The sequence below is a fragment of the Dromaius novaehollandiae genome, chromosome W (genome assembly GCF_036370855.1).
Source record: "Dromaius novaehollandiae isolate bDroNov1 chromosome W, bDroNov1.hap1, whole genome shotgun sequence".
Lineage (NCBI taxonomy): Eukaryota > Metazoa > Chordata > Aves > Casuariiformes > Dromaiidae > Dromaius > Dromaius novaehollandiae.
In genome coordinates this window covers 51003969-51028414 of record NC_088130.1, presented here as the reverse complement: position 1 = coordinate 51028414, position 24446 = coordinate 51003969, and the positions used below count along the sequence as shown (strand labels likewise).

The window sequence follows — 24446 nt, the reverse complement described above, 5'->3', positions numbered from 1 at the left end:
CCTGTTAAAATGCTGAGATTACTTCAGTAAAGACAGATATGTGAAACTCATGTTGCAAGATCACTTTATTTAATCTCTAGATCATATGGGACTTCTATTATTCTTCATATCCTGCTACCATCTCAAAAGGAAAGCAATAACCATTTAGGCCTGAATCTTTACACAGATGCTTCAGGCAGTGTTCTAGGAAAACCTAATAACTCTCATAAAATCAAGCAGTACATGCATAAAGTAGCAACAATTTTTATTTTTTTTTTAAAAGGAACACAACTAATCTGTTAAGAACAAAGTTTTTAAAGAAACATCAGCCTCTCATGCAAAAGGGATATCACTACTTATTCTGAGCAACAATGGCAAATTCCTTACATACAATTTTAATCTTGTTTTAAACAAACAAGACAACAATCCCCAAATTAATACAGGTATATATCATATGATGAATCACCACCTCTTCACTTCAGAGGTGTGAGGACACAGCTAATCCATTACTGCCCAAGTGACCTACAAACAACAGCTTCAGTTTCAGAGACTGCAGCCAAAGCTCCATTTTCCCCAAAGCCATCTCCCAAGCCAGAGAGCATAGATAACAGCAGGATCACCACAGGAAGGGGTTAAACCTAGTAAAGCTCATTTCCACATCAGTCAAAAGCCCAAAGAGTACTGGCACAGATTTTCAGGAGTTCCTCAAAAAGATTTAGCGCTTCAAGCAGTAACCTCTCACACAGAGTCCATATAGCTCAGGTAGACAGAGCAAGGAAACTGTACATACAAGCAACACTGTGCACAACAGCTACTGTCTAAGGTTTCATAACAAGCCTGACAGTACTTAAAGCTGATCTAAAAGTTGTAACTATCCTCAAGTGATTTTGATTATGTAAGCAATAACTGCTTTCTAATTAAGAATTTTTCATCAGCAAGCATCCTTCCTTCCTCCAAGCTTGCTTCCTTCTTGGAAGTATTTAAGCAGCTCAAAAAACCTCTAAACACTTCTTCAAAGAGAATCACTTGAAAGTGATCCATCTCCACAAAATATTCTGAAATTCATTTTCATATTGAAAATAACTAAACACAAACAATACCAAGTAATCCTCCCCCTCCCTTTCACCAAGCAGGGAGAGTCAGTTCTGTACATTACTTATTTCATTAGCTCTAGGTGGAAGCTTCTCCTTTCCTTTTGGGCTTTACTACAGCACTCACCAGAATAACAAGCAAAACAAAACCAAAATAAAGCCCAAAACAAAGGGGCAGTGATTAAACAGATCAAGATACTTCCAAGACACTAAGTTTTGGCTTACAATAATCAAGTTTCTATTCTTGTTATCTTCTTAAACTGCAGACCAGTTTCTCTGAAATACTTCAGATTTTTTTTGCAGCTAACAAATAATATCTCTAGTATAAAAAGCAACTAAAGCTACACAAAATAAGGTCTTATTCAATGTTCTCACCTTGAAGTCAAACCTTCAAGATCAACAATCACCAGTGCCAGTTCTCTAATTCAGACAGTTCTTGCTAATACTCATATCAGCAGGAAAATGGAAACATTGCCAAGAGGTTTATTTCTTTTCCTACAGCTGTGTTAGTACTAATCCTCCAGTGAAACAGCTTGGGAGACAGTGGGTCTCCATTTTTTTGGAGAGGTTCCTAGATGTGCATATATGTTCTTACAAAAACATTAATCTACGAGCTTTCCCAAAAGAGAACATGTTTTCAGACATGCAAACAAAAATCAAAGTAATATTCTTAGTGCTTTACTTCTACGAAGCGATCTCACTTCATCATCCTTTCCCACTTTCCCATTATGATGCACCAACATACAGATTATAAGATTGTTGGATACAGAAGTTATGTGCTTTTAGCAGATGGTATTTTATGCATCATTCTTCCTCTGAGAGGAGCAGCTATTTGGAGACATGTATAATTAATTTTTGTGTTATATGAATTTTTCTTCCATCCTTTTTTCATTTATAACCCCCAAGTGTGTTTTACCTCCAGTTTGCAAAGCCCTATTTTTTCCCCTCAGTAACAGTACAGATCACTAAGGATAAAATTATACCTTCACATAATTCTATTACCACATTCCTCTTTCAAAGAGGCCTTAGAAGTGGCAACAAGCCACCAGCTGGCAGTCACCTAGCCAGCCTAAAACAAGGATGAAAGCTCTGAGACTGGGATTGATTTTCAGCTCCACTACCAGCATGCTTGGCAAACCGCTTTTCTTTGTGCCTCAGTTTCATCATGTGGACATACTGGACATATTGACACCAGTTTTCTTTAGGAAGGGTGTCAGCAATCCAGTGTAAGACCTAGTAGAGCCCAGAAGGTGCAGGTGACCCGTGCTGCACACTCCGCACCCCTAACGCCACAGGAAATCCTCTGGTAGTTTGACCAGGTGTAAAGCCAGAGACATTTCTCTCCAAAGATCAGCAGTTTTCTAGCTTCTGGTCTGCAGGCCAGGAGATATCAGTAGACTAGTTCTAATGAAGACAATAAAACAACACTTTTCAATAAGTAAGAAAATGCCTGCCTATAACATGCTCAAACTTATTAGACTGTTTAAAAAGTCTGAAAGCCACGAGCCCAGCGAGGCACACGACATCTTGATTAGTTACAACTGTCAGCATTAAAAACTACTCTACCAAAAGAAAAACCCCATAAAACAACCAACCAACCCGACAGTCTTGCCCTCCGTGCCATTTCAGTGAGGCAGCCGAGCCCGCCGCAGCACAGCAGACGGGGCACACCGGGCAGCGCGAGCGTGGCCGAGCAAACCGACCCGGCAGACGACGGAGCGAAGCTCCCCGGTCCCCCCGGCGGGGAGGCCCACAACGGTCCGGCAGCGCGCGAGGCCATATTGCCTCGCCGCCGGCGACAGGCGAGCGGCCGCGGCGGGAGGGCGGCGGGCACCCGCCTCCGCCGGGACCCGCTCGGGGAGGCTACCGGCGAAGGCCGCAGCCCGGCGCCGCCGCCACGGCGGGAGGCGAGGGCCCGGCGCGGGGAGCAGAGCAGGGCTGCTGCCGCCCTCCCCTCCCCTCCCCTCCCCTGCAGCCCTGGCTGCGCGCCCACCCGCCCCGCCCGCCCGCGCCGCGCGGCCCGGCCGAGCCCGACCGGAGCGGGGAAACGGGCCTCGGCGCCCCCCTCCTCCTCCTCCGCCCGCCCCACCCGCGGCGGGTCCCCCCTCGCGCAGAGGCCGCGGCGGGGCTGAAGAGGGCCGGACAGCAGGGGAAAAAAACCGCCTCGGCCGCGAGGCGCCCGGGCCGGGCCGGGCCGGGCCGGGCCGGGCCTTACCTGCTGCCGCTGCCGCCTCACGGCGCCTCCCGCCTCGCGACGCCCCCCTAAATAACGGCCGCGCCGCGCCGCGCCGCGCCATCGCGCCGCCGCCCCGCACGCGCAGCCCGACGCCCGGTCACCCGCGCCCCCTCCCCCACGCCCTTCCCTCCGCCGCCCGCGCCGCCATTGGCGCGCGGGGAGCCTGACGTCGCCGGCGGGGGGCGGGGGGCGGAGCTTCCCGGAACGCGCCCCTCGATGCCAGGACGCGGGGCGCGAGGGGCTCGCGCGGCCGCGGCGGGGGTGGGTCCAGCTCCCCCTCCCCCTCCCCCTCCCCCTCCCCCTCCCCCGCCCGCCGCTTCTCCACCTGGCGGGCGCCGGGGGCGGGAAGAGGGTGAAGGCCGGGCCGGGCCGCGGCCGCTCTGCGCAGCGGCCCCGCGGCGGGGGTCGCCCCAGGTGTGTTCCAGGCCGTGCGGGCATACGCGGGGGCGGGAGCGCTGCCTCCCCCTCCCGCTCCCCTCCCCGGCCGCGGCGGCCCCAGCTGAGGCGGGCTCGCCCCGAGCGGCGCCGCCGCCGCGGCCTCCGGAGGCTTCTGGCGGCCGTTAGCCGGCGGCGGCGTCGTGCCGGGCCGGCCGCGGGAGCGAGCAGCCCGGCGCTGGTTTCGCCAGGCGCCCCCGGGACTGCGGGAGGCTGGAGCGCGCTCTTATCAGAGGCAGCGGGGTTATCAAGAGCAGTCCCTAGGAAAGGTGTCTGTGGGAGGCCGCGTTGCTAGGAAATGGTCCTTAATGCAGATCGTTCATGTGATCGGGCCTAGGGAAGCGCCTGGTTTCCCCAGAAGTTCCCTCCAGGTCTCTCCTTGTGCGCTTCTTAATCGAGTGGTCCCAAAAAATGGCTTTTGTAAACGGGTCGCAGGAGTGTGCTCTTAAGATATCCTCCTGATTCCAGGTTAAATTTTTCCAATTCTCAGATAAGAAGGGACATGTTTAAGTGCCATGTCCGCAAACTCACCTCGTGGTAAGAGTGCCAAAGTAGGTAATTTCTATTTAGGAATGCATCACAAATTGCTGGATGCATGCCTGAGTTGCCTCCTGCCCTACGCCTTTGGATTAGGCCTTTGCCCATGTACTGCTTATGTTGTCTTTGGGCTTGAGTGGGATGTGAGCTATATTATGTTTTCAGTTCAGTATACATCTTCAGAGGAATATGTAGAGTGGCTCAGACAAATGGAGCATCTAGTCCACTGTCCTGTTTCACATGCTGGCCAGCATTGAGCTGCTAATGAGAATAGATTATGAACTTTGGAAAAAGGTGGTGGAAAATAACCTTCTCACACTTTATGTTTAGTGCCAGTCTCTGATTGTGTTTGGTTTAGTTTATGAACAGGTTTAATCCCCCTCCCCCCCAAATATTGTTGCTACTAACAATATTGTTAATCTTATCGTTGCTGCTACATTGCTGCCATATCAATATACCTGAGAATGTTGTATATTCAGTACATCAGAATGCGAGGCTGGATGGCCACTTCAGAGGTCATGTAGTACCTCCATTTCCCTCATGACAGAATCAGCTATCCTTAGCTTATTTCTGATAGGTATGTATTCTGATGTATCTAACCTATATTCCTAAAAATATTCAGTGTTAAAGATTCTTCCCTTTCCCCAGGCAACCTGTTAGAGTGTTTTCTAACCATATTATTGAAAAGTTTTTCTTAATGTCTTTTCTAAAATTCCTGTACTGCAGTTTAAACTGATTACTTCATGTCCCCATTCACAATTGACCGTCTTTCTAGCAACCTTATTTTTCCCATTGGTGGCCTCGCACTTAGTAGACCCAGTCCTTTCTGTCTTCCCTTATAGACTTTTGGTTGTTCAAACCCTTCTTAAAGTGTTGGATGAGGTGACATCTGAGGAGTAAGTTTCACAGTTTATTTATTATGAAAAAAATTACTTCATCATCCAATTTTTTTACACTTTTTGTTCTCCCTTCAGATTATGCTGCCAGGTGTGCTTGTGCTTACATTCATGTCGGATTGTATTTTGAGAATAATGTGTAATTAACAGATTTTCAGTCTGTATGTCTCTGCTTCAGCAGCCTCCAAGAAAAAATCATCTGTGTTTGGCAACAGAAGCTTAAGTGGAACCGGACTCCAGCTAGAGAGTCAGCAAAAAGAATGTATGTTTTTCCTCTCATGTTTCAGCATATCTTCTGTCTCCTGTGAGATCTCTAGAGTTCTGCTGCTAAATTGGCATTCTCAGCAGTAGACGCTCAACTCTCCCCCCTCCCCCCAGCCAACAGACAGCTTCTTGTGACATTCTCATTCCGAAATCTGATAGCCTGAAGCAATTCCTGATTTATTTCCAGAACTGGTAGAACAACAACAAAAAACCCCTTCAAATCTGATCTTGTATCAGGCCTCGCTTACACACATGTGACATGCATTGTAATTCTTCAAGAACTCTTTTGTATTTCACAGGCAATTTATGGCCCTAGTGTGAAATGATTTCCACATAGCTGTAGCTGCACAGAAGAACAAAACATTTTTTGTGATTGTACTTAATTTTTATGTATTCACAGAAATTATCATTAATACAGAAGCAACTGAGTTGCTGTATTCAGTATTGTGAGAGCTCTTCTCCTAAGATGTTTGGCTTTCCCAAAGATTTTCTGTAGGTTTGGAAAGTGATGACAGCATGCTTGCCTATGTACACAGTCTCTGCAGAACCTTCAGCAAACTCTAGATGCATGAAGATACCTCAAAAGTGTAGAGATAGTCTCATGGACAAGCTGAATCCCATTTCCCTCCAGAATCAGACAGCAGGCACAAATCAGTCCTGTATTTTTCACCAGCACTGACTGCACCTGTGGCTGGATTGTGGGGTAGCCACTGCCCTCGCAAATGATTACCATCTACCCCAAATGTGGTTCATATAAATCTTTCATAGGCAGGACTGAAAGTTTTGGGCAATTATGTTACATCACCCAGTGGGTTATGTTTTGTTTTTGTTCTTGTGAAACCTAGGTTTTAATCTGACAGGGGAGTTGTTCATGTTCCAGTGACTTCTGGTTCTGTGTCAGCACCTTCTCTAACAATAAATGCCTCATTCTGAATCTTGTTGGTGAAGGTGAAACTTGCAACTGTGGTGATAGACACTGGGCCGAAACCTCTGCTGGCATAAACAGCAGGGTCCATAGGAACTCTAATTGTTTGCACTCTGCCCGTTGTCTTGTAGCTTGGAATAGCAAATAAATTGTCTGGGCTGTGGTCTTTTAAAACAGACTGTACTTTCTATAACACACAAAGAATCTAACTTTTCTCATAGGACATCGTTAAAGACATTTTCTGGTGCAAGCAGGTAAAAACAGGTGAACAGCATTACAGTTTCCGTTTGAGAGAGTCAGGACAAGTATGCTGTGAAGTGCCTTTCCTGTGCATGGATGATTTTCTGAAAGACTGTCTCAGTTTAGTTTGATATACTGCATTGTATTCTTCCCTTCTGATGCACAATATATTGCTGTATATTATACTATAGATGCACTACAGTATACAGTACTGATATATAGGTAATAGAAATACCAGTAATTTCAACAGTTTCAAATACAGAGGTAAATTCAAAATCCTTGCCATTTTTAAAGTGTTCTTGCAAATCTGCATTTTAATCTGTGTATTGAATTAGGCATTATATCAGATAAACTAGTGTATTGAATTCACTAAATAAATGAGTCATGAATAAAGGGAAATTAATTATCAGGAACTGGAAATTCTTTCAGATGTCCATCTGCTCATTGACAGTGCAATCTGTAAGCCAGTCAAAGCTCCTGCCCTCCACAGCTGGGATCTAAGAAGGTGAAGCTTGCCTTCACACTCTGTTCTTTCAACACCAGGAGGAAAGGGATATCTTAGGAATATGGATATGGGCAATACTGCTTGAAGAACATTCAATGATTGGCAAAGGTTTTTAGGCAGCTGCTTGACTGTAGGAGTAGAAATATTTCTAGAGATGCTGTAAAGGTTGCTAAAGTATGAGACTCAGGACAAGGTCTTGCAAAATTAAGTCAGGATCTGCAGGGCTGTAAATACGAGCATCAGCAGTTCAGGAAAAATGTGATTCTTGGAAGAGGTTACAGAGATGGGGATAGCTGCCTACTTCCCGTGTGAATAAGCTTGACAGAGAATCCTGTCAGAATAAAGGGGTCTGACCCTCACTGGAGGAACAAGTCCAAAAGTCAGAGAGGTATAGTGAGGGCAGAAAAATGTAAAGGCTTGTAAATCAAAGACAGTAAATATGAAATAACAGAGAATAGAAATAAAGCAAAAATACTGAAAAGGGTGAAACTAATAAAACAGCAAAAATGCTTAGGTTAGAATGAGTAATAGAAATTGCAGCTCACTGCAAGGAAGTGCTGACTCAGAGTGGTAGCTAAGATGAGCTGAAGGTGTGAGAGCTCACTGCAGTCACTTATGCCACATGCATGAGCTGCCTGTGTCTTTAGCATGCTAAAAAGTCTGTGGAGTGACACTGTATACACAAACCCACTGTATAGATGTGTCTTTGGACAAATGCTTGAGGCAAAACTTTCAGATAGTGGACAAGAAGGTCTAACTAGAAATAGCAAAAGATGCTGAAAAAGGGGTGGAAGAGGTCAGAATGAGTGGGATTATCTTTTTCTTATTTGACCACAAAGATTTTCATGAGTAGTATGGACAATAGTAAGCATTCCAAAAAAAGTAAGTCCTCCATTGCCAAGGTAATCCAGTATTTGGACAAAACAAAGTCATATATGAAGAACAACCAGCTGAACCTGAATATGGACTGACAGAAGTGATATTAGCAGTAAGAAAAGGCATTCTGAAGACTCAAAGCCATGGTTCAGCCTCATTTGTTATCGATGTATATATACAAATAGCCAATTTAAGTCTGTGTTATATAGAAGTAATTTTGGATTTTTTCTGATGTTGAACTCTTAAAAAAGTGCATGTAAGTGATACTTTCTGTTATTTCCAGTGAGCAAGAGAACAGTTCTAGTCAGATGGATTACGGCTGGCCATGGTTATTCACACCTTCCTTATGTTTTGGACCGGCTATAGCAGTGTTCCAGTTCATGCAGTCTTGGTCCTCAGCAGCAGGGTGTAGCAGGGACAGTGTGGGAGTGCCTGACTCCAGGCTCCAGACTGTGCTTGCACCCTCACACTGTGGAGCTTTCCATCCTAAGGCTAAAACTTGTCTGTGTGGAGGCTGGTAGGAAGTGGAATGACCCTACACACTAAGGACCATCATGGACCTCTTCATCCTTCTTCCAAGTGCAAGGCATGCTTCTTTATAGGGAGAGAAGGGACATAGAGCAATGCAACGTTAAAAGAACTCTTATGACTAAAACAGAAGACTTGCTTCAGCTTGACTTGCTTTAACAGTCATAAATTCACTTCCTATCAATATCACATAGGGCTGACACCCAGCTTTGGAAGACCTATTCTGTTTTAGCATTTTTTCTGATATACAGCTGTGACTTCTCAGTATAGCATGATGAAGACTTCTTCAAAAACAATATATGTGGTGCCTATAGAGGGACTACAGTCAAACTGCAGACAAATCCTTCTTACATTTTTCCTTCCTGTACCTACTGTTAGAAATCAATGCAGTGAGATACCACTTGATTTCTAGGAAGAGAACCATGATATATATTAAAATATTTTAAAGTGACACATATTATGAAAGGAATCGGGACAGCTTTGTGCTTGAAATTTTCTAGTTGAGCTGTTACAAAACACACAGGGCTGGAGCCTGTTACTACCAGCAAAGGGTGTGGGAGTCATGCGGAAGTAAAATCTCATTTGTAAAATTGAAGCTGGGTTCTGGGTTAGAGAACTGCTGGTTCACTGCTGCCTTATAGTCAATGCCTTACATTGGTTGATACTATTTAGAGGTAAGGGTATGTGTAGAATATGTTCATTTCTGAGTATTTTACTATCAGAGAAATGCCAGCAAAAGTGAGTACATTTAGGAGAAAGAGTAGCAATCTCATTTGATGAAGGAATGGAAAGAAGAATTGAGAAGAAAAGGAACAGTCAAAAAATGGTGACAAAACTGGGCATGCCAGACATGTTTGTGCAAATGTGTCACTAAAAGATACAAGAAGGAATATAGGAATTTGCACATGAAATTGCAACACAAAAGGGTTGTATATAGATTGAAATAAGTAATGGGATGAAAGAGAACAAAGGAGAATATAGGCTTTCGGTCATAATTTCCTATTTTTATGACATACTAGACTATGGTGTAGCTTCCATCAGCTCCAGGTCATAAATAATTTAGATCTAGAGTGAATGATATACATAAGAACCTAGGAAACTTATGCATTCTCTGGAAAATGGAAGAAACAGTAATGGTTTGTATTATGCTAGTCATTGGGATTGTAGATATGGTACAAAGACAGAGGTAAACATTATCTTTGCCCAACATGCTTCACTACTGTTGAGAAGCTACTTTGCATTTTACATTTTTGATCTTTCTGGTTTATATTCTGTTTGCCTTCCTCTGTCTTACCATTATCTCTTACCACTTATTCAGAGTTCCTCCTTTGTTTTATCTTTTGTTCGCACTCTTTTTCTCCTTTTCCACTGCCAGACTTCCTTTACATCTTTTCCTCTTTTCTCTTCTCCCTTTGGCAGTAGTTTAAATACAGCTGTTACAACTAGTCCAGAATCAGTCCTACAGAATAGCTTCTTCTAAAGTGTAGTCTTAGTGAGAAAAATAACTGGTTAGAGTAACATATTTGTGTGCCATATTTATACTACTGATCAGATATATAACAAAACACAATTTTTCATCTAATTCTGCCAAAAATCTGAAATTGCACAGAGTTCCTTTTCCCCTTGTCTTACCACCTGCAGTAACAAATACTTTGCAGTCAGAATTTAGCAAACAAAAGTGATGCTGGTTATGCATAAGGTGCAGCAAAATCAAGCCCAGTTTTCCAGTGCTGAAACTCCTCTGTAGTGCCCACAGCAGTAGAAACTTGCCTTAAGAGAATAAGCCAGAGAGATAGGAATCATAGGCCTAAAAACATCAGCTATACTGAGCTAGGAAGCATTGTTTTTAGAGCCAAGACCCAATTCAGAAACTCACTGTTACTTAAAATTCTGGTGTGAATATGTGTAATCAAACCCTAACTTCCGAAGAGCAGAATTTTGTATTTGTGGTGATTTGCTTTTGTTTTTATTGCAGCACTCAACTATCCCAGTCTGGACTAGGAGCTCATTGTCTTGCTGTTGTGTAAATATGTGGTAAGATGCAGACCTTCTCCCAGAATCAGGAGTCCTAAAAGATTAAAGAAAATGACAGACAAGGGATAGTGGTAAGAGATGTAACAAACAAACCAAATGGTTATGATAAGATACACTAACACTCCGTCAGCTGTTATATTACCGTAGTCGAGTTCTTCCTTTCTCACTTGTCTGTTTTGCCTGCCCTTCCTTTCTTCTGTAATTGGAGCTGCTTGTCATTTAGCTTGAAAATGCTGACCTAGGCATATTTCTTCTATTGTTAATTAAGTAGTGGAAGAATCTTCTTCGAGGTATTTATGTATTCAAGATCTGGTTCAAGTAATGTTGGTATGAATACATCTTGAAACACATAGGCTACTCCTGTCCATGATTCTTTTCTTTTTTTTGTGACTAGATCCTGTGTGAAACTGCCTGCTAGTATTTGCTTCAAAGTTATAGCCCATGACATATTATCTGAATTCTATTGTATGACTGTTTGTGGTAATAAAAACAAATCAGAAGGGCGATTCATTCACCAGTGACAGTCTATTCAACAGGAGGCATTAACATTTTGATGATCCTTGTATTTTATAGGTAGTCTGTAGCAATATGAATAAATGTATTTCAAAAATGCTGATAAATTCTTGCTGTCACTCATTAATTGCCTGATAAGCTTGAATTATAAAGTAGTTAGTGATTAGTGATTAATAAACTATCTTTAATATGCTTGATTTGATGAAAATTTCTCAGATTATGTGAAAGTTTTCCTATTAGGTTCCTGTCAGCAGGTTCATGCTGTGTATTACATGCATGTTGACACATAGCAGCAATGTTATATGCAGATTCCTTTAAATTAGATGTTTGGAAAACATTAGCCTACAGTTGGGTGATCTCATTTTCGGATGTGTTGAGTATACTGTTCTCTCATGAGCGGACAGTAGATAATTTGAGTTTTGAGAGGTGGGTAGGACCACAGAGCCTTCAGAGGTCTCTTCCAGCCTAAATTATTTTACAGTTTTATGGTAATCATCAGCTTATCACTGGAGACTGGACTATCAGTCCATGTTCTGTCCTATCTATACTATTTATGGGGTTACTGGAATATATTTCAAATGTTTTTTTAGATCCTTGATGTCTTTTTGATGTTACATTTATACATACCTTATTACAAGTTTAATTTATGCATCACTGAGAATATGCATACTTTCTAGAGACTGAGATAACCATTAATGCCTGGAATAGCAGCAATATATTCACAATAAGCACATGTCTGCATTGGAGCAATTACATGTTTAGTGTAAGAAAGTATTGCACATCTCATTTTGCAAAAAAATAGCCTAAGGTGCCTTTTTCCTCCCAGCTTCCTAAGAAAAGCTTCCCAAATGTTGTGTAAATTATGATCTAAAGTTGTTCTACAGTCTGTTTATAGCTCAAGGTTTCTTAGAACCTTTGGTGTTTTCAGGAATGAACTGAGTTGCTGTCTCTCTGCTTTTCTACAGTATTTTATGTTAGGCTCTCCTTTTCCTTCTTCTTTTCCTTTAGCACTTTTTTCTTAAATTTTTTCTTTCTTTCTTGCTCCACTACATTTCTCTTCTCTGACTTTCCTCTCTGGGTTTTATTTGGTGTTCTCTAGGGCTTGTCTTAGTGTCAGGAGCAAAGATTCATAAGGTGGACTGGTATCACAGCCTGCAATCTCTGGGAACCGTCACCACAGACAGAAGTACTAGGTGTAGATACAGAGAGAGAAGAAATGGAAGACATGATCAATAGGCTACTGCCCGGACATTACTCTCTGGGTGCAGAGCTGACAACTTTGGTGCCTGGAACAAAGCATCTGTGGCAAAGAGAGGGACTCAGCCTCTACTGCCTCCTGAGTTAGGACTCAGCGGCAGCCAGAAACTAGTACCTCACATACAGATGAGCTATCGACTGTACGGTGACGGGATCTTGCCTCCCCTGGGAAGCAGCAGTTCCTGGCTCTTGCTAAGTTTCTTCCAGCAAGTTCAACCACTGGTTTAGAAAAGAAAAATACAATTTGACATATAATCCTTGACAAGTTGCTGACCCTTGTATCTGAGGGATGAGAGGAAACTATTCTCAGTGTTCACACAGTTCTTTCCTCTATAAGCAGCTATTTTCTGTTCATAGCCTTAAAAAAAAAGTTCGGGATGTGATAATGTTCAGTGGAGAGTTTGCTAGGTTGAGGACAGAAGGTTCAGTCCCAGTTCTATGTATAAGAAGTCCCTTTTACAGATGATTGAATTCATCCATATCTGGGATGAATGTAACAGTTGTTTAATAATGTGAAGCCTGAATTGTATCCAGCCAATTCTGTAGGGGGATTTTGCAGTCAGGAAGAAGTTAATTATCCAAAGCTGGATTCAGATCAAGATTTGGCTTATTAGCTGACACACTGTAGGCCTGATAGCTCTAAAGTGGTGATTGACATCCTTTTATATATCATTCATAAGTATGTGCTATGTTCCTGCTCAAGGAACAGAACTTTTTGCCTGTTTGTTAATCAATTATGCTTTTCTTGAGAAAAGAAATGCAACCTAGCATAATGTCTCAACAATTACTGTAAAAAAGTAGATGATTTTCAGGCCCTGATTTATGATTTTTGAATGCCCTTTGACATCATGGATGGCTCTTAGAAGATAAGGTCCTATTGGTAATACCTTATGACTGCTTTTTCTCAAAACTGGTCAGAGTAAACACGGCTAGGTTGTTGTCAGTGTTCTCACTGCTAATAACATAAAATCATCTTGATGGTATGAATATATATTCAAGAGTCATAGATATCTTTTCTTGAGATAAAGGGCTAGCTAATTTGTTTCCTGAACTGGAAAGTGAAACTTACTCATCAAATCCTAGACCAGCAAGGCCCATGAGGGTTTTGCTATTGAGTTCTGTAGGGTCAGGGTGTTGTCTGAGGAATTAAATCTTCAGCCACTATTAGATAAGTAAACTTGAGTGTAAATGTGTATTAATCCTAATTTTGATTTAATTTAAATCAATGGGAGTTTGCGGTTGAGTTGAGTAACAGTTGGTTAGGACTCCCATTGTCAAATTCTGCAGGATTCTGCTGAGTTTCAGTAACCCCTCTTCATTTCTGTGGAAACTAAACACTCAGTACCATTGTTTTATAATGATTGACAGGGAATGCTTAGAATATGAATCGTCAGAAAAATTATCTTATTTCACCTTTATCTTATCGCTTGACATAAAACATTAGTTAAAGGATTGCAAAGGTTATAGCTCATACTTCTGGTATCCCTTTCTGAAGTTGGTATCCCATTCTGAAGTAACTTTATGCAGGATGAAACTGAGGCTCAAGGAGTGAGGATAAGCCTGTCACTGTACTCGTAAGAAAGGCTGCTCCTAGGAAATTAATGAAGAGTAAATACTTACCTGCATTGTAACAGGAAAGACATTTTGAATTAGCTTCAGACATCTGGGATCACTGTGAAAGTATTTCAGACTTTATAAACTTTATCAAACATTGCTATCCAAAAGTAAAGTTATTCCCAAGATCCAATAGCATCCTTTGATTTTTTCATGTTGTTAAAGTTAATTGAGGAAAAAAAAGTGTTCTAGAATATAGAAGAAAAATGTTCTAGAATATAGAAGGCGTGTTTCTGGTAGGAGAAATCCCTACTCCAGCAGCAATGGTCTTATCCTCTGCATTGTGACACTCCATACTGTTAGTGCAGTGTATCTATGTTGAATGAATTTGATCTATAGGTGCTAGTTTTGCAGAAATCATTTTTTGCAGATGAGACTAAAACACACACACACACACACACACACACACACACTGATCTCCCACAGGCAGACAGAATTAATTTTCTGCAAGTGAATTTGATCTGCTGTGTGCACAAAAAAATTAAAGCCCAAATAATATTATGTGACAATTACCCATGTACAAATGCGGACTGGAAAACATAATTTCCCCAGAAAAGCTTAGTGTTTAAAAGAGGAGCTAGAGGGAAGTTCTGATCTCACTGAAGTGATTTTTTCTGTTGTCTTTTACGAGGTCAGGATTTCATTTTCAGTTTTCCAAAAATGGGCTACCCAGATGAGTGAGATCTAACCAAAAATTTAAAGAAATGTCACAGTAACTGAGGTCCTTTGCATTTTGAGCCTTTAATGCCTTTTTTTTGGTTACTGAAAATATCCTGATTTTTGAAAAATATTGATGATGGTACTAGTGTCAAATCCTTATGAAATGAAGCCTGAATGTCATTGTCAAGTGAAATTGGTAAGCAAGAAAACAAGGACAGGATGCTACTACTCAACTGACTGACATACATGCAGTTTGAGAGGAAAGGAAACACTAACAGCAAATCCACTTCCTATTCTAGTCACACCATAGTGCTAAAAAAAGATATAGGGATGATAACAGCAAAGCAAGTTTTCTGAAAAGGGCCACACATTTTCGAATTAAAAAGAGAAAAAGGTAACTAACAGAGATCATTGAAAAGATACAGTGCACATGTGACTTTGTCAACCTTAACATGCTTTGGCTAGTGCATGACTTTCAGCTTCTGCAAGAAAAAGAAAAATATCTTTTATTTTACCTTACACTAAAAATGTAAGATGTTACATAAAACCCTATCAAATTTCACCATTTTAACCTTCCCTATTTCTTGCAGTAAAATCTCTGAGGTTTCCATGTGTTTTTGATTATATTTGTAAAATGGCATATGGCTTACTCTCTTGTGAAAAACAAACACATCTCTCTAATTATTAGTAATGTATTGTGTTTATTAGATCACTTCTTTGAATTCTTCTTGCCCATCCTGCATAATAATGCTTGCCTACTTTTGTAAAGTACCTAAGACCTGAGATGACAGTTGTAGATACATGCTAACATTATATTGTCTAAACTTGGTATGGGAAATGCTTTCTAGCCCAGCAAAGACAAGAATGAGATTTGATACTTCTGTCATCTTAGTCTAATGTTGGTTGTGGTATTACTAGTAGTAGAACCAAATCCTGCCCTGTTCCTCTCAGATACAAGCCTGTTAAGGCTTTTCATGGCAACCAGGCAGCAACTGACATTTAAATGAGGGCTGAAATGAAGGGTTCAAATTTGTGAACCAGAATTTACTGACTTCAGACCTTTTAAAATGTGTAAAATTTTCAGTTTTGGGGACATCTGTTGTTTTGCTAAGGCTGTTCACCAAGCAAAGTCCTTTGTGTTCCCCACTAACCATGATTAACCATCTGGCAGCTATCTGTAGATCTCATTTCACAAACTATAATTTCTTTCCAATGCAAAGCCTAGTAGAAAAACTAGGGGCCTCCATTGGCGTCTGCTTTTTTGTTATTTTAAAAAATTACTTCCAGTATTTCTGCCCAGTGCTTAGCATCCTTATTTACTTTAGAGTATTTCCAGCAGATGGGGAGGAATATTCCATTTTCCTCACATTCAGCACATTTCCAGAGAATGCTGATGTCTTTTTTTGGGCTATGATGGAACAAGATACCACTGGAATAATATGTTTCATAATGGGTTTCTTTGATGGTTGCACTTCTTGATGATCCCAGAGCTGTCTTAGATGCCACTGTTCATCATCTTACCTCGTGTTGCTCAGACTATGCCATTAAAACACAAGCATAGTCTGGAGAGCCAGTCTGCCCTGAATAGAAGTACTCTAAGTCATTTCTACTGCCTCTTACGGCTCTGCACTGATGAAAACCATGTTAACCATGGCCAACAAATACAACTTAAAAACAAACAACTGCTCCAAATTACAGGAAGAGCAAAATAGTGTTCAACTCTGAGATAATAAGAATTGTTAAAAAATAAAAAAATGTTATCCCTAGGTTGTCTCCTGGTTTGGAAGAATGCCAAATTTGCATACTATGAGAGCTTGTGGAAGCTTTAAGTTATAAAGGTTAACTCTACGTTTTAACTAGTGCTTTGCATCAGTGAGCAGGGTTCTACAAAATATGGTACCATGGTATAACATTTACATTCTAAACATACGGACCAGTAGCATTGCAAAGTTGGAAAAGACAAACTTTCCAAGTATACTTAGCAGTGTTATGAAACTAGTAAAGCCAAGACTTTTAAGAGGGTAGTGTCTAACAGAAGCTGTGTTGTGTGGAGGAAATAGGCAGGTTATTGTTATTTGTGTTGGATTTTGACATTGAAGCCAGTTGCTGTCAAGGGGGCTGAGGACAGTGTTGTATTTCACATTTGTACTGTAATGTTAGCAAAAAGAAAAACTGCTGCTTTCCACTATACATTTTGTGACCTACTTTCAAGTTGTACCTAGGTAAGGTTATTTTAAGGAGTGTTCTTGGCAGTTAGATTACTACATTCACAGTGAAACAATTCTGTTCCAAGGCTAGGAAGGACAGATAAGAAAGAAAACAATAATTTTAATCTAAACTCTGTGGTTAAAGAATTGTGGTAGCAGGAAGTCTGCCTTCCAGTCTTTTCACCAGCTGATTCATCCAGATCAGGTATTACATCAGTTTTGAATAGACTGAAGTCACTGTAGCTTAGAGAGCTAAACAGGAGTTTCTGAATCACTTGAATCTATGGTAAGAGAGGTTGTGGATAGTGTAGCTACATGCTAGGCCTCTCTGTATGTGCAGAGAGAAATATTGTGCAGGGTACAGAAGAGACCCAAATAACATTTGTGGGGAAAGTCCAGGGAAGGACCATGGGAATAGATTATGGTTTCAAATCTTTTCAGACTGCAACATAGGCAGATGCTTTTTCAGACTGTATTCTGGAAGAGGGGGTGTGGAAGGTCTTGCAGTCCTCAGGGAGCTCGTGATTTGGCAGGTGAATTCCCCTTCACAAACACACTCATAACTCGCAGCTCCTGGCATCGTGCCTGTTTCTCTGGTTTGAGAAGGGAGGGGTGAATTTCCATGTATAAGAGTACCTCTGTCTACAGTTCACCTCAAGTAGTTGTTGAGCAGTTGCCACACTTTCTTGTTGGCCTGAAGCCTCAAACTCTGTGACAGAGAAACTTTTTTTTTGAAAGCACCAGGGAACATGAAATATACATTTTTTTTGTGATTTTTTTTAATATAAATGCTCAAACTGCATAGGAGATATTGTTCAGATACAAATCAGAGTTTGTCTGAAAGGAAAGGAGAAATATTTGATGAGGAAGATGTTTGTCTTTCTATTTTCACTTTCTACATTAAATCATTCAAAGCTTGTTGGTACTGGTTATAGTATTTCCTCCTTACTTTTTGTAATGCTTTTCTCTAAAACAAGCACTTATGTAGGCACAGCTGCAAATGTGTCTATCATGTAGAAATAAGAAGTTTTTTTCATCTCCCTTTGACAGTTAAGAACAACCAGTGGTCCTCAAGAGAAGAGTAAGAAAAAGCCTGCAGCAAGAGGAGAAGGAAAAAAAAATTAAGATCAGATTAAAAGGGAATCACAGACTAACTACACCCATACTAAATCTCTGGCAATTACTCTTTAATCACCTTTTTGGGTTTTGTGCCTTGATACTGCAATCCAGTCCGCACAGGCAGCTGTTTCAGGGCAGTTGTTGGAAATGTACGGGCACAGAAACTACTTTCTATGGACCACTGCATCTAGTCATTAGACCAGGGATGTCCCTTATGTCTGCAAAATATCTAGAAGACAGTAGGCATCATCTCCCTGACTCCACAAAATATGTGAACAAATGTTCAACCACAAATGCTTAAACAATGCTTAAAAACAAATAAAGAGCAAATGCTTAAAACTCGATATAAAATATTTAATCACTCACTGGAAAACATTAAATACTTGCTGAATCATAACCTATAAAGATAACAACTTAAATGAATAATGATAATATACTTGAGTTCTAAAAGTTGAAAATACCTGATGCTACTTCTAGTGAACTATCATTAAAGCTACTGGCTATAATTGTATCTCTACTTCATCTCCCCAGTTAGGTATATGAGTGCTGAAATTTCTTTGAGCCACAGAGATTACAGTGAGATCCAAGGTCTGTTTGATTTACTGTCACATCTGGAAGTAAACTGACAGGATGGTCATTATTCAGGACAGATAAGAGAGAAAGAGTAAAAGGAGACAAATTTAATATAGGCCTGTTTCAAACTTCCCTGAAGCCACTGGAAAAAGTCTTTTGGACTTTAATAGGATCATGAAAACCCTAAGAGAAGAAGAATAGAAGAATCGTTATGGCTGTTTCATCCTAACTCAGATGACCCAGTAATAAGGTCTCCTCTATGAACCACTGGCCCTAATTTGTTTTACAATGTCTCTGAAGCAGGGACATTGCCTTTTGGAGAAAAACCATATTTCTTTTCACCTCAGGAATGTAGATAAGAGCTAAAAAAAAGTTTGGAAATTCTAAAAATTTTAAACAAATATTTTTAAAATTTAAACATTTGAAATAAGTATTTAGAAAAAAACCCTTTAAAATGCTTTATAATGCTAACAAAACAGCAAGATTTTATACTAAAAGTTTTTATACTAAAATATATCTTGAGGCTCTACTGACAAGAGACAAATAGTGTTCTGAAAGGCATGCCCCCACTATCTACTGTTAATATCCAACAGCATCCCAGAAGCTTTGAAAATGTTCATTTAAAATTGATTGGAACATCTGGGACTAAGCAATTTACTGACTTCTGACTGGCCTAGTGTGTGCATTTACAGTGATTTCACTGTAGCATATGCAAGAAAAATCCAAGCAGCTGTACTTTTTAACTGGCCTTACTATTTCTGACCTATGCCAAATGCAGTCTTTCATTTTAGAGATTATGTTTAAATCTCTGGCTTCTGAAAATAGCCAGAGGAATGAGGTAAGGGGTAAGAGATGCTCTGCATGAGGATTAAAGAGTACTCCATGTAAAAGATCCTTTGAAAGACTGAAGCTATGCAACTATTTCAAGGACGTGGCTGGCAAGACACTACAGCATATGAGGAAGGACATTGACTTCTTATCTTACATACCTTGTTCAGATGTTTGGAGGAGTGCAGACTGTTACATTAATTAAAAAATAGTTAATCCTTTGAAAAAGCCTAAGGACTTAAACATTTACAATTATTCTATTTTAATCACTGCTGAAGTGCAGCCCCTTTGAGGGTAGAATACAGTGACTGTTAAAAAGGACTTATCAGCACTACCAGGGCTATATGTTATATGTCTATGTTAATAGATCCATCCTGCAATTCAGGAATGAGACAGGTGCATGCACAGTACATACTTGGAGAGGACAAGCAATGTATGTGCAAAACACTGATAAAATCCTACATTCAGAAATAAAATAATTATATGTCAATGTAAGCTTATGAAAATCAAATAGCGAGGTCTTGAGTCTCATGTCAAAGTCCCCATTACATTGCAAAGATGATATGAAGGATTTCAGTCTAATTGAGAATTAAAAGGTCCCAAGAGAGAAGTGGTACAGGGAAAAACTAGAGGTGTAAGAAAGAGAAAGCAGACCTTCCACACTTGAGTGGTTTTATCAAAGTGTCATTTAAAGCACCATTTATTTCATTCCTGAATGTTGTTTCAAAGAGCTCACATAAAGAAAACACAATGCAGAACAAAGTTCATGACTTTTATCATTTTCATACCATAGTTTTGCGGAGAAATGGCAAATTTTACAACGTACTGTCAACAAATGTTCTTTCTGATTCATAGATATCAGAAATGGGTGCTTCAGCCTTTCTTTCTGCAATGTGAGAGTTCCTTCAAAGCAGAGTCAGGCCCAAATAACATATCTTTCTTTTACAGCCAGAGGAACGGAAGCAAAGAGATAAAAGGGAAGACCATTCCCTGCTACTCTTAAACTTCATTTCCTGCTGAGCTATTCTGATAACCATATAGAGTAACTGGTATTAAAGGATAAAGACATAGGAATACCATCATTTTCAAGCATTAACTGCGAACAGGCATCCTATTTTCAGTTTCAGAAAGCTACTATGGATATGTATGGCTCAATCAGTAAACCAGCCGAGAGATCTTTGCTGTATGACCTTGACCAAATAATTTCATTTCACTGCTGCTGTTACTCTTGCTCTCTATGTCTAGCCTACTTATTTAAATGATAAATCTTGGGTATGCAGGGTCTATTTATTGTAATGTATTTCCACAGTATGAATGACAATGAGATCTAAGTCTTCACTGGAATTTCCAGGTGCTAATTTGATATAAATAAATAAATTATACATGGTCAAATAAGTAGTAACATCTCATGTAACAGACAGACATTAGGGCACTTAGGGTCTAATGGAACAAGAATGAATAGCAAAAGATTTGGCTGCAGGTTGGGAGAGGACAGATGCAGTCTGATGCAATGTTGGCTTTTGCCACAAACTGTATTTCCAGTCATGCCGACTGCAAAGTGAAAGAATATTTTGCATAATGGAATTTGCATATTTTTTTGCTGTTTAAGCCAGCCACACAAATCACACCCTAGAATATTTCTCTTTTATAAATCCCAGTACAGCTTACTGTGACAAGCCCCATTGCCCTGAGACATTCCACACTCTCATAAAGGTATTTATTGGTGATTTTCTTAAACTCTCACTATAGGCTGTTAAGAGTTCTTGCCAGTAAGATCTTAATTTTAACCAGATAAGTATTCCCAGAAAGTCAAAACAGTTAGCAAAATCCTGGCACTATATACACAACTGTATGATTCTAAACAGTTCATGTGTATATATACCATATTCCTGAAGTGTTACCCGAACTAGCTGTGTTGTGCTGGTCACTGTGAACAGCTGTAAACATGGACTTCACCTTTTCTTCATAGAAAATTACAGAAGCAAGAAAACTCCTCTGTGGCCTAACAGAGCTGAAAGGACAGAAAACATGGACAAAAAGGCTTAACCACAGCACTAAGCACTAAGGCTAAGAAAAGTTTTCCTATAGAGTTACTGAAAATCATGAGCCAGGGGCACTGGGTGATGTGGAGATCAGTGTACGTTCAGAGCAGAAAGTGGACAGAAGTCCACAAGAAAATGGAGATTCACTGTGAGCCTAACACTGGGAAGAGAAGGAATAGAAGCTCATCAGGCTCTGCCTGGAGAGCAGATTCCCTGTTTGTGGGTGCAGGAACTAGAACTGCATCCTGATGTTTGTTTCTTTTGCATGCAGGAAGCACAACCCTGCATATTTTCTGAAAAAATAATCCTGCTTCTTCCTCTCATACAGGTCTTATTTGTTTGCTAGTCACTTATGATCCAGTGGCAATAGTTGCTTATACAACTGCTGTGAAAACCTCCTCGACGCTCTTGACTTAGCTCAAATCACATAGCGGGCTTTACCTTGGAAACATATCATGTTGTGGTTGTTCTTCAGTTCCTTCCTTCCTCCTTTGCTACAGCTGTCCAGAGTCCCTCCATACGGACACACAGGACACAGAACATAACACGTGGTCGTCTTTCCTTTCATTTTGTTGCTGCAATGTTCCATTGTAGCGATCTAGGCACTGCTGTTTCCTCTTCGCAAACAGTTGGGTTTGCAAGTGTAAGCCTCAGTAAGCAAGCTCTGATTTAAAAATAATTTATCTTATTACGATCCATTGATAACTTCACTGAAATAAGTGAAAGTAAAATAAATTTTTTTATAAAGAAATGGTCATTTTCAGAGTACACAGCTGGGTTGAATTGGTGCATCTGGGATGGCTGGTTTTGCTTTCCTAGAATTTCAACATTCAGCTAACTCTCCTTTCCCATTAAAAAAAAAAAAAATCACATCCCCACCTACTCTTACTCAGTGGTTTCTTACTCACCGAACAGAAAAGACTGCACACAATGGGAAACCTGCCCCGGAAGACTGGATAATCAGCACAAAATTATAACGATGATAGACCAACAGCTTAGTACAAAAAAAAGTGTGTGAACAATTATATGTCTTTGCACTCAGGTGGTACACCATACCCTGATGTACTGGAAGTAATTAAAGGGATGTGACATGATTGTTTGAGAGTTCATATAATGCAGTGGGTTATCATTTGTAATAATGCATTGCGTTAATGTGTGTTCATGGTATTGAAGAGTTAACGCTGTTTATCCTACCTTGTACATAACCTTTGAAAAACTGGAGGATCAGTGCTAACTACTTTCAAAGATTTAATGTAAACAGAAAAAAGGAATACTCCCCCCAGCTGAATTCAGACTTTTGAATAAATCCAGATGGCTGCCAAATCAAAAATGTCACTAGGATCTTTTTCTCTCTAAAAATTCTCTCTTGAGCTGAGACATAATTTCTGTTATGAAAAAATATTTAAAATTAACTGCAGAGTAGGTTTCTCAGACTGACTGTAGGATTGACATTGTTGGCAGATAGGTTGAAAGGAAGTAGTTCACACCGTTAGCTGCATTTCTTTGAAGATACAAAATAAAGAAAGTATTTTGACACAGATCTCTGATACCTCTGAGCTTCAGGCAGCTGAGGTTTAAAATTTTTGTTGGAGAATATTTGGAATAGAAAAGTCAACTTGACTATCAATGTAATACTGTTACATAGTTACATAATGCAATGTGGTTACACATAGCAGCCAACAGAAAAAACCCAAAACTTGGTTGTGTGGAATGCAGGATTGTCACGCTCTTGCAGATTGCAAATGTGGAGTAATGTGCAGGGATATGAAAATTCACCCGGTGATCTGGCAGTCTTGAAAACAGGGGTCAGATGATAAGTAAAGATTGTACTCATTTTTTCGGATATTCAAAAAAGATCTGAACTGAATATAAACAAGGTTAGTGCAAAGAAGAAAGTCTAGGGGCTTTAGGCACATTTTAAATTTAGGATAATTTAAATCATCACTTGAAACAATTCATGCTTGTTAGTTTGAACTGATATTCTATTAGCCCAACATTTGGGTTACTACACTAATATTATGGATTTTAGAATATTAAACATGCGAGTTACACTAATATGAATTTTATTTTCATGATTGCATAGCTGAGTGGCACACTAATACAAGAAACTTTTCCGAATGACTGCTAGTTGAAATAGAGTGTATCAGTAAGAGCGGAATTCATCCTATAGCTTTTCAGTGGCCTGCATGATTTAAGTTGGTGATTTTGGTTCAGTTCACACAAGATAGTTGTAAGCATTCTTAGAACTGACTTTTTATTTTTTAAAGACAAGTCAAAGAAAAGAACAAAGAAACCTGTGATTTAGATTTTACTGCAAGAGTTTCCATTTGGTACAAACTGAGAATGTGACAACCCACCCCCCTTCCCCCGGCACTTTCCTGTGGTTAATCTGCACATACATCTCCATGTTCCTGGGCACTGGTGACTGCCTTGGGTGAAAATGGTGTGCCGAGGTGCTTATCAAGCGATGCTGTGCAAGATTGTGATGACCTCTGGTACTGTATTTGGTGTCCCTCCTTCTGGTAGTACTAGAAGGCAAGTGCTATTTTGATTTTTATCAGCTAGGAGAACATGAAACAAAACTGTTCTCTGTGAGAATAGCTGCAGCTCTCCTATGTGGTAACAGTCATTGCTTAGTGACTATTGCAGAAAACCTGTTGTCGGTATTATATGATGGGTTCAGGCAGAGTTCAAAACACCTGTCAGAGTTCAGAAAACCAGTGCAGCTGGAACATGCTGTTTACACATTAGCTTATTTAATTACTTTTCTCTCATTATGGATGGCAGAGTGGAATTGTGATTCCAAAATTTCTGGCTGTGCTCTTCTTTCCTCCAAGGAGATCAAGGAGACAAAGAGGAGAAAGAGAAAAAGGAGAAAGTCTCGGCTGGCAGATAACTTACCCAGTGCAGCTCTAGGCTTTTGCTAGCCCAGACAGAAATGACACAATGTGACTGCTACAAAGAAGGTTGTCACTTAACTTTCCTGAAGATAAAGCCTCTTTCTGGGTCTCATACTACTGCTTTAGGGCTACAGTCCTTACTGAGATCCCTGGAGTCCTGCGCGAACTGTCCATACCCATGGGTGAT

General features: G+C 40.4%; 1 protein-coding gene and 1 long non-coding RNA gene across 4 annotated transcripts in view; one reads left to right on the top strand and one right to left on the bottom strand.

Moving 5' to 3' along the window:
• The window catches only part of LOC112995745 (interleukin 6 cytokine family signal transducer), a 34243-nt gene extending 30784 nt beyond the window's left edge, over positions 1–3459 (bottom strand). Inside the window, exon 1 of one of the 3 annotated variants that reach the window (XM_064500453.1) lies at positions 3286–3459. In XM_064500453.1, the coding sequence (XP_064356523.1) occupies positions 3286–3367 (82 nt within the window). In that variant the 5' untranslated portion in view covers positions 3368–3459. Of the gene's footprint in view, positions 1–2669; positions 2880–3285 lie in introns of those variants that run through there. The other 2 variants (XM_026120914.2, XM_026120918.2) reach the window with 2 other exon arrangements.
• A 6132-nt stretch (positions 3460–9591) lies between these two features.
• Positions 9592–24446, top strand: part of LOC112995739 (uncharacterized) — a 149101-nt gene continuing 134246 nt past the window's right edge. The window contains exon 1 of the long non-coding RNA XR_010385570.1: positions 9592–10617. This is a non-coding gene — a long non-coding RNA (uncharacterized LOC112995739). The remainder of the gene's footprint in view (positions 10618–24446) is intronic.